The sequence below is a fragment of the Salvelinus namaycush genome, chromosome 6 (genome assembly GCF_016432855.1).
Source record: "Salvelinus namaycush isolate Seneca chromosome 6, SaNama_1.0, whole genome shotgun sequence".
Classification (NCBI taxonomy): Eukaryota; Metazoa; Chordata; class Actinopteri; order Salmoniformes; family Salmonidae; genus Salvelinus; species Salvelinus namaycush.
In genome coordinates, this window is record NC_052312.1 from 22,860,992 (window position 1) to 22,876,373 (window position 15,382).

The 15,382-nt window shown below is 43.1% G+C and overlaps 1 protein-coding gene across 1 annotated transcript in view; it reads right to left on the reverse strand.

The window, feature by feature from the left end:
- Positions 1-8,338, reverse strand: part of zanl (zonadhesin, like) — a 32,676-nt gene extending 24,338 nt beyond the window's left edge. Inside the window, exons 1-11 of the mRNA XM_038995299.1 lie at positions 8,299-8,338; positions 6,734-6,880; positions 5,894-6,159; positions 5,464-5,548; positions 5,185-5,340; positions 4,757-4,921; positions 2,313-2,410; positions 1,900-1,978; positions 924-1,625; positions 437-627; positions 57-186 (exon numbers count right to left, since the gene is read on the reverse strand). Of these exons, the coding sequence (XP_038851227.1) occupies positions 57-186; positions 437-627; positions 924-1,625; positions 1,900-1,978; positions 2,313-2,410; positions 4,757-4,921; positions 5,185-5,340; positions 5,464-5,548; positions 5,894-6,159; positions 6,734-6,880; positions 8,299-8,338 (2,059 nt within the window). The remainder of the gene's footprint in view (positions 1-56; positions 187-436; positions 628-923; positions 1,626-1,899; positions 1,979-2,312; positions 2,411-4,756; positions 4,922-5,184; positions 5,341-5,463; positions 5,549-5,893; positions 6,160-6,733; positions 6,881-8,298) is intronic.
- Between the last annotated feature and the right edge of the window lie 7,044 nt (positions 8,339-15,382).

Below are 15,382 nucleotides of genomic sequence, written 5' to 3' on the forward strand. Positions count from 1 at the left end.
TGATTCTAAGAACATTTGAAGGTTTATACAACTTGTGACAACTCAACTAACTGTACCTTTAGGATAGCATGCCCCGTTGCGACACTCCTCCGCGGGAGAGCAGGCGTTGTCCACACAGTCCAGAGTGTAGTTGCCGGCACAACGACACAGCTTGGAGCAGCCGTCACCAAAGATGATCTCTCCTGGCTACAACAACAGAGACAGGGAAAGAGGGGAATTATTAACATGCATGGTTGGCGCCCTTTAATGTATATTTGTGATGTGCTGACTTGAGCAACATCAATCACCATGGCAGTGGCCATTCTGCAAATAAAAGTATTGTTTCAAATATCGCATTGCATATCGCATCGTATACTGTATCGTAAATAGTGTCGTATATCACCATGTTTCCCAAACGTCATGGACCACATACTAACAATTACAGATGGTCTCATACCTCATAGTAGTCACCTCCCTCCAGACAACCACACGTTTCGATGGGGACGCAGCGACTGCCTTTGAACACGAAGCCTGGTTTACAGAAACACGCGCTGATACAGGAGCCAGTGCAGTTAGTAGAGGGTTCCTTACAGCTGGGGATGCAGGCTGGGCCACACTCTATGTACTCAGCATTGGGAGGGCACTTCACTATGGGGGAGAAGACGGAGGGGACAATTTGGGGGAGGGCAAAAGAGAGAGGGAGAGGAAAGGTGGATGGGGCAAAGGAGATAGGGAGAGGATGCGGAAAAGGAGGGTCAATGGAGAGGAGGAATACATGAGAGAGTGGGGAAGGGTGGAAGAGAGGGATGGGGAGAGGAAGAAGAGGGAGAGTGTTGTAGGATGGAAGGGAGACAAGTGGTTTTAACATTAGGACTGTGAATACAGAAAGTGGTGTTTGATTCTGATTGTGAGAATGAAATCATCTGATTGGCTGTTAATCTCACCTGGTGGTTTGGTGGTTGTAGGTTTTGGTGTTGATGGCCCAGGTGTAGTTGGTACTGGAGTTGAAGGTTTTGGTGTAGTTGGCCCAGGAGTTGAGGGTTTTGGTGTAGTTGGTCCAGGAGTTGAGGGTTTTGGTGTTGATGGCCCAGGAGTTGAGGGTTTAGGTGTAGTTGGTCCAGGAGTTGAGGGTTTTGGTGTTGATGGCCCATGAGTAGTTGGTCCTGGAGTTGAAGGTTTTGGTGTTGATGGCCCAGGTGTAGTTGGTCCTGGAGTTGAAGGTTTTGGTGTTGATGGTCCAGGAGTTGAAGGTTTTGGTGTTGATGGCCCAGGTGTAGTTGGTCCTGGAGTTGAAGGTTTTGGTGTTGATGGTCCAGGAGTTGAAGGTTTTGGTGTTGATGGCCCAGGTGTAGTTGGTCCTGGAGTTGAAGGTTTTGGTGTTGATGGCCCAGGTGTAGTTGGTCCTGGAGTTGAAGGTTTTGGTGTAGTTGGCCCAGGAGTTGAGGGTTTTGGTGTTGATGGCCCAGGAGTTGAGGGTTTAGGTGTAGTTGGTCCAGGAGTTGAGGGTTTTGGTGTTGATGGCCCAGGTGTAGTTGGTCCTGGAGTTGAAGGTTTTGGTGTAGTTGGCCCAGGAGTAGTTGGTCCAGGAGTTGAGGGTTTGGGTGTAGTTGGTCCAGGAGTTGAGGGTTTTGGTGTAGTTGGTCCAGGAGTTGAGGGTTTAGGTGTAGTTGGTCCAGGAGTTGAGGGTTTTGGTGTAGTTGGTCCAGGAGTTGAGGGTTTAGGTGAAGTTGGTCCAGGAGTTGAGGGTTTTGGTGTAGTTGGGCTGGGAGTTGGTGGAGCTGAAATAACCAAGGAAAACATATGATACACAAAACGATCATTTCAGAAGACCAAATAAACTCGAGGCTAGCAGTTTTCTAAGATCATAAGACATCAATAGATTATATACTGTATTATCTCAGATCATAGATTATTCCTTACCTGTGCAGGCTGTGATGCATACAGCGTCTATAGCGATGTCTGTCTTAGGGGTCTCACCGTAAACACCAATAATCACAAACTGATACACAAACACAAGGGACATATTTTTCACAACCGTAACCATAGGCTGTGACCGAAACACTCTTCATCGAATGAACATTCAAAGAAAAGGCAAAAAGTTCAGGTTCATTCAATTAACTATTTACTCTTCACAATATACAACCACATTTGTGCTTCTAGGAGGAAGGGTTGAAAACCAGATTCAAGACCGATATCAACATGCCTTTGAAAGCAAAGTCTTTTTGGTCTCTACCCCCAGTTCTAAAGTTATTTTAGACCCCAGGAAGACTAGCGGTCTTCAAGCTGCCATCTTATGGGGATCCAAATAAAGAATAAAACCCAACTAGGTTTACCTGCATGCTACCTGAGCCAAGGTAGCGTATGTCTGCAGGCTTCCAGCTCTGGCCCTGGTTCCCTGTCAATGAGAAGATGGGGGCTCCAAGGATTCCTCCTGGGGAGGGGGGGGGGGGGTGTTATGTGAAGAGGTGGTCAGAGTTTATGGAGAAAGGTAGAGAGAGCTAGAGACTGAAACATGTAGTGGTGGTCAGTGGAGGCTGCTGAGGGGAGGACTGCTCATTATAATGGTTGGAATGGAGTGAATGGAATGGAGTGAATGGAATGAAACCATGTGTTTGATACCGTTCCACTGAATCCGCTGCAGCCATGACCACAAGCCCGTCCTCCCCAATTAAGGTTCCACCAACTTCCTTTGGTGGTGATACTCTTATCTTAGCATTGTCTAGACAATAGAGGGCAAGCAGTTGATGTACGACACCTCCTGGCGGCCATGTTGGAAGGCCACCGCCTGAATTCTTCTGACAACAACAGCCGAGTGGCTACCCCAAACGGCATGATAGCGGTGACTAAAACTAAAACGAATCATTTTTAAATTGGGAACATATAGCTGAACAATATGTAAACAATGTGTGCGTTAAGCTATTCTCTGCTTCAGATGCACAATGTCAAGGGGTGCATTGCAAATGCCCATAAGGCTAATGCCGTCATACTGTAGGCCAGTGGTTCTCAACGCCTGTCCTCGAGTACCCCCAACAGTACAGTTTATTGTAGCCCCAGGCAAACACACCTGATTCAACTTGTCAACTAATCACCAGGCCCTCTGAGTTGAATCTGGTGTTTTTGTCCAAGGCTACAACAAAAATGTGTGCTATTGGGGGTACTCAAGTACTGGAGTTGGGAACCACTGCTGTAGGCCTATGGCTGCATTGACGTTGCATGCCATGATCAGCCGCAAAATGGGTTCACATGGCTGATATCCTGAAAAAATTGTGACAATCAAATACAACTAATTGGAGAGCTTATGACTGAACAAAAAGGTCCTTGTTCATTTGAGAATACAACACAAATAGACAAATTAGAGACAGATTCCCTTCCCCTCTTTATTGCAGGATTGTGATGTGTGATTAATCAACATAGACACTAGTTCATTGTGAATAATAGTTCAGTTAACAATTAAAACAAGTCTAAACACTTAACATCAAAGAATCAACACTATTTCATACAAATTCAAAGTGTACAAGTAAGCTAACTCATCTGTAAAGGTTAGACATTTTCGTAAGTAGGCCATTATTACTAAAGCATAATTTTAGGTGAATAAAAAAAGCAAATACCGGAGGTGGCCAACCTCGCTCCACCTATGCCTGATCTACGGGTAACTAATTAGGTTTGATACATTGAATCAGGTGTGTTAGTTGGAACAGAAACCTGCACACCCAGCAGGGTTGGCCCGCTCCAGTTGGAATAAGTTTACACATTGTGTGTGACTTTTAAACTGTACTTTTGTTCACAAAATGTGCTAACATAGGTACACATATAGTCCATGGTATACAAGGATGTACCCTTAGTCTCTTGGGACATTTATTGGGACCTCTTCATCTGCAGACATGGTTTTACGGCTCTCTGTATCTGAGGACTGAAAACATCAAAAAAGAAACATGCTGCATTATACTCAAATTAGACAGCACTGAATATGATGTTGCTCCGTTCTTCACGCTAGGGACTGAAACTGGAGAATGTTTTCATAATGTACTCCCACAAAGGTACCTGCTCTCTCCAGAGTAGTCTACTCTCCCTTCTCTGACAGCTGGAACTGCTAGCTAATGCTTTCACCCTCTTCCATGGCTGTTAGCTAGCTACAAATGCCCTTTGAGTTACAATGATAAATACATCAAGACGGCTAGCTAACTATCTAATATGAAGTTAGCAAGCTGGTGATATTTAATTCACTTAGCTAGTTACAGTATGTCAAGTTAGCTAACTAGCAAACATTATCTTAGATGCTCATTTGAGTAAGCCTTCACACTGAGTTTCTGTATAAAGCTAACTAGCTAATAATACATTCATCATTTTCAAAATATCTTTACTTACTTGAATGGGTTTCCCCACTGCCTCCGTTTTCTGGGTCCTTAGAAAAATGTAATAATGGGAAATCTTTCCAAAGTTTCCGGTGGAAGCAAAAACGCAGCAAGCAATGTGGACGACCTCCAAAGGACTGACATTTACATTTGAATCATTTTGCAGACGCTCTTCTCCAGAGCGACTTACAGGACCAATTAGGGTTAAGTGCCTTGCTCAAGGGCACATCGACAGATTTTTCACCTAGTCAGCTCGGGGATTCAAACCAGTGACCTTTCAGTTACTGGCCCAACAATCTTAACTGCTTGGCTACTTGTCACCTGACGTTGGTCTTCCAACATGGCGCCTGGTGCGGTTGCTAGGTGATTTGTGACAACTGCAAGCCTTCTATTATCTTGCCCTCAGTAGGCTTGTTGGGTCTTACCTGCGGTCACAGCGTGCACTTGGAGATTCATTGTGGTGGCAGTTCCCCACATGTAGTAATGGAAGGTGAGGTCCAGACAGCCAGAGGAGCCGGTGGAGGGACTCCACAGCTCTGCTTTCTCTCCAGGGACAGCATATACTGAGTCCATCAGCAGATAGCTGCCGACTATGGAGAAACAAGACCAGGACAGACATTAGACACAGACATCTAATAGTGATGGCATGATTTGACAAGCATTTTCATACTGTCATATCGACCCAAACTGTAAACCTAAACTGCTGGCTCGCATATTTTCTTTTCGCATGGTCTTTTCCAGTACCATTCCAGCAACTATGGTGGATGTGTAACCAGGCCAGTCCAGTAGCCTACAGCTCGTCTCTGTTCTCCTCGGCTAAGTAGTGTGAAAATGATATAATACTGATACGCACAGCCTGGTTTGGAGAAATCATCATCAGGACCAGTCCCAGGGGTCTCAGTCCCTCCAGTGAATTGTTCCCAGCCGAAGAGTTCAGGATTTGTAGGTGATTTGGCATCCCACCCACACAGCTCATCAAAGGTGTCGAAGTCGCAACCAGTAAGACAGGCTGTGGAAATACATGGGATTGATCAAAACAGATGTCTAGACAAACAGAGAGAGAGAGGTATAAAGGTGAAGAGAGCGAGGGAAAGAGAGAAAGCACGGCGATACATAGTAAAGAGGTACGTACCGGGACATGCTCCCTCACTAATGACGATATTATCCAGAGCTGAGTCACAGGAATCGCTGAGCCCTCGCTGTGCCTCAAACACGATCTGTAAACCGCGAGTTAATATGTTAATGTAGAGTTAATATGGAGAATATGAACATGGACACTTGTGACCAGACTAATCTGAAAACACACATACCAGTGTTTAAGCGACAACTTTAGGGTGAAACTTGTTAAAAGCGGACACATATAAACATTAGTGTCCAGGCTACTACTTTCCCTAAACCTTATAAAAAATGTAAAAATTGCTGTTGCAGTTTTTGAACTATGCTCTTGGTCCATAAGATCAATCAAGCCCAGATAAAGTATTTAAAATTATTTAAAATAGTAGAACCCAGGTCTGAACCAGCGACACACACACACACGCACGCACACACACACACTCTCTCACATTTAGGCTCTGTCCTGCTGGTTTGGCCACAGTAATGGAAGCTCCAAGCCAGGAGGGGCTCTGGATCCCTGTCTTCTCCCAGACGTTGTCCTCTGAACTGGGCCGCTTGGCCAGCACGCGCAGGTGGTTCTGGTTGTCTGAGCCGTACATGTAGTAGCGGAACTGGACACAGATCTGGGCTGAGGGCGAGGTGAGAGCTGGGCTGAGGAGACGAGCCTTCTGCCCATTGGCCACGTTGTCACACTCGTGGTAGATGTAGAAACCATCTAAAAGAGAAAGAACGGAGATGCATAGTAAAGAGGTACCGGGACAAGCTCCCTCACTAATGGCGATATTATCCAGAGAGAGGGAAAAGAGAGAAAGAGATAGACAGAGAAAGAGAGAGAAAGAAAAACAGAGAATCGTAGAAAGAGAGATAGAGAACAACAGAGAAACATAGAAGAAACGGTGATGGAGAATAGGGGTTTGGAGACGAAGGAGAAGCGATGAACTACACTGTGGCTGCGTCTGAAAAGGCACCCTATTCCCTATATAGTCTACTATTTTGGACCAGAGCCAAGGGGTGCCATTTTGGACAAAGCCTTCTGTGTCTTCTCAGGACACACACACGTCTCGATAGTGACAACAGAAACGGACTGGCATCCAGGCTACCATGACTCATAGCATGACTCGTGGAACGTGGCATTCTCTTGTATCTTGGGTGGGCAATATGAGATATGACCACAGGTAGGTACATCTCAAAGGAGCTCCTTTTTTCCCCATTTAGTGGATAGAAGAGGGAACCAATCATTGAATGGTCTAATGTTTCAGGTGGGCGTTTTAAGGTCAAACACTACTCACTGCCGTCAGGGTAGTCCCCGGGGGGTCCTGTTCCAGGTGTAGGGGTGGCGCCTTTATTTCTTGTCCAATCACTGTTATCCATGCTGTCCTGCTGGAATTGACAGAACGGCGTACTTTCCTGGTTAAAGTCACAGGAGGTCAGGATGGCTGTGACAGAGAGAGATGGGAGGAGAGATGAAGAGAGAGGGAGAGTTAGCGAGGCTCTGAAAGTTCTACTCTCTATTGCACACGAATCTCTCTGGCATCACCGAACATTAAATAACAGCAAATACTTGATCTCAACTGGCATCACTGAATGTCAGTTACTGTGAAGAATTTGTGTCAGTTTATATTACCAATGAGGCAAATATCATGGATCAGTTGGCTGATCAAAGCAAATCGTCATAGCTAAAATAGCATTATACCATATTGGCTGTCATGTGTTGTCCTCACTGCTACAAAGTCAAGGTGACATTGCGCAACAAGATGGCAACAGAACACTGACTACCGTATCAACAGTAATGCATTTGGAATCTGCATTATGAAAACATTATGGAACACTCAGGCCCTAAACCAATCACTATATGGCACCCTCCTGCGCTGTCTTATAGGAAGGGTATCTGTGTGTGTGTGCTTGTGTGTGCACCCATGTTTAGTGATGTGTAAGCAGGTTGTGTAGTGATAAGCATGTTGCATTGTATAGGGGAGGGGATGTATAGGTATAAGAAGATAAGAGTAAAAGGAGGAAAGTCCATCACGTTCCCAACGGCACCAAATTGCACCCTTTCCCCTATATAGTGCACTACTTTTGACAAGAGCCCATGGTCCACTTTATAGGGAATAGGGTGCCATTTGGGAATTACCCTGGATCACGTGGCTGGATAGTACTGACTGAGCCTTTTGTCTTGAATCTATCATCTGCCCTAGAATAGACCCACAGCGGCGGGGTGCACATCTTTGTTCTAGCCCGACACTAAATCACTGGACTCAACTAATCATTTAATAATCATTTAATAATGATAGGTTGAATCAGGTGTGTTAATGCCTTGATAGGTTGAATCAGGTGGGTCCCTGCTACTACTGTCACCTCATTAGTTAGGCAGAAAGTGAGCAAGATTAAAACAAATGTGTACTTTTTATATGACAAACTTACCAGCATCTCTCGCTGTTCTTTCATAGCTGTGTAAAAGAAACACAAAACTAAATGAAAACAGGACATGAAAATGAATAGGCTAATAGCAGTGTTGGGGGAAGTTACTCTGAAAATATAGTTTACCAAGCTACCAATTAATTCACACTGGAATTACATTTATCATAGTGATTCAGGAGTAACGTTAAAACAGAAGAATATGCTGTGCCCACATTAGACAACAATCCTGAAAGAACAAACTCAAATTGCTGAAATAACTAAATGAAATCAATGAGAGAACAGTCACTAAAATAGCAGTGCAGATGGCGCTCTTTTGCAAAGTGAGTTACAGTTCATACAAGGAAATCAGTCAATTGAAATAAATTGACTTGGCCCTAATCTATGGATTTCACATGACTGGGCACACTACAGACAGAAGTTGGCTGATCAGCTGTACCGACTTCAGACGCTTGTAGGGGTCGGAGAGGAAACGCCATCTTGTACATGAGAGTCTCATCTTTGGGCCAAACCGTTCGGAAGCTACAGATGAGTTAGTGAGAAAACCGATTTTCGCCCTAGCTCTGCCACCTTTCACTGCAAATGCGAGAGTGCGACATCGGCGGATGCATCAATGGAAAAAACATATTTCTAGCTTAAACTGACTGATTTTGATAGGGATGTTTGTATTATGGTAAATAGATTCGCAGGGCCACGGAAATCGACTCTAACCCCCATACCATTTCATTACTTTACTTCTAATGGTTTGGGACACCTGGGACCATCACATGACAAAAACCTTCAGGGGACCATGACACAACATCCCAAGGACGTCCTAAAAACATCCTAGGGGACGTCCTCGGGACAAACCGGGAACTAGACTAAACCTCCAGGGGCAAACGCCATCCTAAGGGGGCTATAAAAAGGTCCCCCAAAGGACATTCCATTGGGACCATCATGCAACATCCTGAGGACTAGTAAAATGAAAGTCCTGAGACCGTCCTAAACCGGTTATAACATGGTCCTCAGTGACGTCCTGGGAACGTACAGGGAACTAGACAAAGGTCCCCCCGTGAACGTTCACTTGGGACCATCACGTGACGTTCTTAGAACGTTCTCAGAGGCTTAGAGGGATAAAAAAAGTAGTGTGTAGTTCCAGTAGTTAGCTGCACCACTAGATGGCAAAAAAAAAGTAATTCACTGCTGAAAACACTACCAAAATTTGAATTTAGTTCGATTACCACCAAGCTACTACAAAATGCAATTAAATTACTATTGAACTAAATGTAGTTCACTACTCCCCAACACTGGTGAATAGTGAGTTTCAAATTCCATTTTTACATTTACATTTTAGTCATTTAGCAGACACTTTTATCCAGAGCGACTTACAGTTAGTGCATTAGTGCAATCTAATCTGCAGTTAGATTCATCATGAATAGAAAAGTTACTGAATATGATTTATCCTAATTTTATGTAAAGAATAAGAAATCATAGTATAAAATATACCAGCAGAGATGATCTTCTATACTGTACAAGTAGAGTACAATTATTTAAACGCATCAATGCATTAATGCATCAAAAAACAAGTGGTTCCATACTGTTTTAAAATCATTCAGAATAACTTGAGGAAACAAGCCACTAGCGATCAATTATTCAACCATCCAAAGCCACCACTGTTTAAACCGGCTCCACCAGAACAGACTACAATACATCGTAGAATACAGTCATAGCCATGTATTTAGAGAGTTGGGCCAACTTCTGAATATTGTTCTAAATCTAGACATTAGGTTATATAGCGTTATTGAAATACACTGAGCGTACAAAACATTAAGACAACCTTCCTAATATCGAGTTACTGTTTAGTACACTCAGTGTATTTCCTATGTAATGTTAATGGGACCCTAACATGGCTGTCATAGAATGCTGTAGAGTCATGTACATGCATCATAAAACCTCAATAGCCAAACTCTCTAAATACTTGGCTCTGGGTATACACTATACGTCCCTCAATGATGTCTTCAGAATAAGCATCGAGTTGTACAAATCATCCAACTAAATTAAAATCCTTCAAACACTTTGCTGGTAAAATCTTCCAAACACTGTAACAGGGATGCCTGCATACTTATCAGTAAAAAAATTGATAATGTATAATAATGCCAAAATCAATTTAATATTGAACCACTTCATTCAAATGATGCAATTAGACATCCACAACCATAGCACTTGTTTATGGATCAATATTAAAATCTCAGTCTATCTGTTATACTCACCCTTCTTCTGTGCTAGCCACTGTTCTGTACCCACATATCAACAGCAGTACGCAAATAATTTTTAATTTACCCATGGCTAACATTAGAGTTAGCAGGCTAACCATTCAGTTAGCAGGGAGTGAGGCCAATCTGATGGATCAGGGGACTTTTATACATTTACAGGTGGAATGGAGTAGTTAAAAAAAGAGGGGAGGAGGGAGGTGAAGAGAGAGAGAGAAGCAGGAGGTGAAGAAGGGAGTGTATTGGAAATTCTATGACTCTATAACCTGCATACAGGTGGGAGGAAAGTAAAGAGAGAGGGAGGTAAAGAGAGGTCGGAGGGTAAGGGAGTGGGGTGTATTAGAAATCACAAGCCTATGTCTCATGCTGTGTATTATCTTGCTTTGCACGTTACAAAACCACCAACCCAATGAGTGAATTAGTTACAATGAGTGATATGGCATGGGTGTGTTCGACGCGTGTGTGTTGTCTGAAGACAGTATACAGTTAGAATGGGTGGGGATGCTCCTGAGTGGCGCAGTGGTCTAAGGCACTGCATCTCAGTGCTAGAGGCGTCACTACAGACCCTGGTTCGAGTCCAGGCTTGAAAAAGAAAAGGAGAGCTGCACACTCTAGGAGCTCAATTAAAACAAAATAAATCAAATAAATCTTGTGAACATCTTATCCATTGGCAGTAATATGTTTTCATGAGGACTGCCAGAGAGGCTAGAAAAGTCCATCCACACTTGGACACATTCCCAACCATTAGTCTTGGAAACACTGTTCGGAGTTTGGACTGGGAATCACTGTTCCGTCACTGCAGAGCAGTCCCACCCTGAGCGCGGATAAGAGGTTTTATAGGTCGTAAAGAGGTGCAAGCCCATGGTATTGTCCGTCGCCTATGAGTCTCACATTCACTCTCTCTCTCTCTCTCTCTCTCTCTCTCTCTCTCTGTGGGACCCCGCCATGCTGTGTCAGTCACCTATTCATTCTCTCTTTAATTTCTCCATATTTCATTCTCTTTTCTCCCCTCTTTCTCTCAATGCTGTCAGGCTATCGATCTGCTGTCCATCCTGTCTGAACAGCTATCCCCTCAAAACGCTCAAGCTCTCCGTGTAAACTACCTGTATCAGTCTATCTTTCTCACACCCTAATTTTCATCTGTCTGACCCCCTTCGTATTTCCCCCTCCATTGCTCTCTTTTTTCTCTCTGACCATATTTCACCATCTGGCCTTTCACCGTCGCCCTCTCCATCCCTCGACTAGGATGGTTAGTCAGGAATGGTAAGGAACGGGAGTGAGATTAACAAACTCACACTAGAGTATGAACAGTTATTAGAAAACAATTGTGTACAAACGTCAAACATCTCCAGTCCTATACTAAATAGTATACAATACGAACCAATAAATCTTAAAATAATTCAACAACATTGACATTGTTGTCACCCTAACTGAATTTCTGCCAAAGAAGTTACAGTACATTTTTTTGCGTTTGTGACTCTCTGTGACTGAAATTAAAACCTTTAAAGTGGCAATCAGCAGTCGAAATAAGACCAAAGCACCCCTCCCGCCCCTGTTTCTGTAAAAATATGAGGGATGGGGCTGGATATATGAAACCTCTCTCAAACTCATACACAGAGCTATGGATGCAAGGACTGACCATCCATGATATCAACATTATAGTTTTAACCCTGTTTTGAGGCTATAAAGTGTTTGTTTACAATGACTTTGTGTACAAATATTGGAATAAAACAAGCTTATAGTTTGGATTCTGATGGGTTACGACAGTCGAACTGAGCTCACAAGTTATATTATTTAAGAATCAGTGGGTACATATCATTCAAAAAATGGACGTAGCAACTGCTGAATGCTCCTTTAAATAGCCCTTGACCCGACTATCCCATAAGACTCAAACAGAGTCATTCATAACTGTACTCGTAAAAACACTGACATCTCAAATCAAATCAAATTAGTCACATGCGCCGAATACAACAGGTGTAGAACTTACAATGAAGTGCTTACTTACGAGCCCCTAACCAAAATTGCAGTTTAAAAAATACAGATAAGAATAAGAAATAAAAGTAACAAGTAATTAAAGAGCAGCAGTAAATTAACAATAGCGAGACTATATACAGGGGGTACCGGTACAGAGTCAATGTGCGGGGGCACCGGTTAGTTGAGGTAATATTTTCATGTAAACTCAGCAAAAAAAGAAACGTCCCTTTTTCAGGACGCTGTCTTTACAAGGTAATTTGTAAAAATCCAAATAACTTCACAGATCTTCATTGTAAAGGGTTTAAACACTGTTTCCCATGCTTGTTCAATGAACCATAAACAATTAATACACAAGCACCTGTGGAACGGTCGTTAAGACACTAACAGCTTACAGACGGTAGGCAATTAAGGTCACAGTTATGAAAACTTAGGACACTAAAGAGGCATTTCTACTGAGTCTGAAAAACACCAAAAGAAAGATGCCCAGGGTCCCTGCTCATCTGCGTGAACGTGCCTTAGTCATGCTGCAAGGAGGCATGAGGACTGCAGATGTGGCCAGGGCAATAAATTGCAATGTCCGTACTGTGAGACGCCTAAGACAGCCCTACAGGGAGACAGGACGGACAACTGATCGTCCTTGCAGTGGCAGACCACGTGTAACAACACCTGCACAGGATCGGTACATCCGAACATCATACGTGCGGGACAGGTACAGGATGGCAACAACAACTGCCCGAGTTACACCAGGAACGCACAATCCTCCATCAGTGCTCAGACTGTCCACAATAGGCTGAGAGGGGCTGGACTGAGGGCTTGTAGGCCTGTTGTAAGGCAGGTCCTCACCAGACATCACCGGCAACAACAAGGCTCATCCTGACATGACCCTCCAGCATGACAATGACACCAGCCATACTGCTCATTCTGTGCATGATTTCCTGCAAGACAGGAAAGTCAGTGTTCTGCCATGGCCAGACATGAGCCCGGATGTCAATCCCATTGAGCACGTCTGGGACCTGTTGGATCGGAGGGTGAGGGCTAGGGTCATTCCCCCCAGAAATGTCCGGGAACTTGCAGGTGCCTTGGTGGAAGAGTGGGGTAACATCTCACAGCAAGAACTGGCAAATCTGGTGCAGTCCATGAGGAGGAGATGCACTTCAGTACTTAATGCAGCTGGTGGCCACACCAGATACTGACTGTTACTTTTGATTTTGACCCCCCCTTTGTTCAGGGACACGTTATTCAATTTCTGTTAGTCACATGTCTGTGGAACTTGTTCAGTTTATGTCTCAGTTGTTGAATCTTGTTATGTTCATACAAATATTTATACATGTTAAGTTTGCTGAAAATAAACGCAGATGACAGTGAGAGGACGTTTCTTTTTTTGCTGAGTTTATGTTTGAAAAACCTCCAACTCAGACAATGGCACTAGCAACTGACACACACACACTCTTACCTCGTAGTACTATCCGTTAGTGTGTTTTCAGTTTCTTTTTTCGCTGAGTTTGGGTAGAGTTATTAAAGTGACTATGTATAGATGATAACAACAGAGAGTATCTAAACTCATATGTAAGCTATTCAAAATGGTAGCATGGGGAATCTCTAGCCAATACTGTTAATCTATAATCCAATGAGCATCCACACCCATCTGAGCAGTTATACACGCATAAACAGAACTCTGTAAAGCAAGAATGGCTATAACACGCACTCACACAAACGGTAGTTAAATTATGTAATAAAAAAAGTAGCTCTTTATATATATATATACTGTATATATATATATATAGAGAGAGAGATATATATATTTTATTTTGTTTTCATAATCTTTTTTAAACTTTTGGCCAAACTTACAACTATAAAATACTGTATGTAATATATATATATTTTTTTAAAAGTAGCATTATGTTGGCTAAGTACACAAATTGAGAGAGGCTTGAGTTGTTGCTCAGTTACATTGCCTCAGTTACATAGCCGTGGGACAGGGGTGTCATGCACCCACAAAATCTGAGGGGGCACAAGGTACGTCAGGATGGCTGGGGGGGATGGATGGGGGGGCTAAAATCTAGGTAAAAAAAAATGAAAGAATGTAAGTCTTATTCGGTACATTTAGTAACGGTTTGCTTTTCTAAAATCTACCAATCTTGCCAGCAGGCATGCCAGCTAAGATAATTAGACAAGCTAGCTACACTAACTTGATTGATAGCCTGAAATGGTTTCTTGGTAGCCAGTTATGAGGTTGGGAGATGGGGAACCTATCTGGGCTAGGTAAAATCAACTTCATCAAATTGCTAGGTAGCTAGTAGTATTACAGAGAAAAAACAAAAAATGGACTTAAATTTTGGGGGCACGTGGTCCTGTGCCCCCTATGGGCATGAAGCCTCTGCCGTGGGAATAAGGATAACCTTTTTCATCCTTTTTTCTTTTGTGTGTCAGTCAGGACTGAAAAGGTCAAATGTCACTCTATATGGCCAGTTTTAAACACCTGTTATATCTGCATGTTTACATTGGTACTGTAACAACGTTCGTCTGAGGAAGAAGGAGAGGTACGTGTTCATGACTTTAATAACACTGAACACTAAAACAAAAAATAACAAAACGGAACAACTAAACTGTCCTGTCTGGTGCAGACACAAAACAGAAAACAACTACCCACAAAACACAGGTGGGAAAAGGATACTTAAGTATGGTTCTCAATCAGAGACAACGATAGACAGCTGCCTCTGATTGAGAACCACACCCGGCCAAACACATAGAAATAGACAACATAGAACAAAAACATAGCATGCCCACCCCAACTCACGCCCTGACCAACCAAAATAGAGACATAAAAAGGATCTCTAAGGTCAGGGCGTGACAGGTACCCTATCCTGACCAAATCTGGGTTCAAATACTTTCAAATACTTTTACAATTTGCTTTAGTCTGCCTGGAGTGCCAAATGGGCTGGATTTGCTGTTTTGGAACCATTCAATCGGTTCCATTAAGACAGGCAAACACAGATTGTGTATTTGGAATCATTTTAAATAGTATTTGAACCCAGGTCTGGCCCTGAATGGTACAGTTATGTACCGGAACTATCTTAGCAACACAAGGTCATTGTTGGTGTGGTGCAGTGATCTTTGTACACGTAGATACTCCAACTCCAGTCCTATATAATTGGAAACAGACTGGGTGTGGTTCGGTTGTTTAAAACATGTGGGACAGTAAAGGTGATGGCAGATAGGACAAAAGGTTGATTTATTAATAACTTGATGACCTGAAATGTGATAAGTACTGCGTACGCCCCTGTGACACCTATGCTGAAT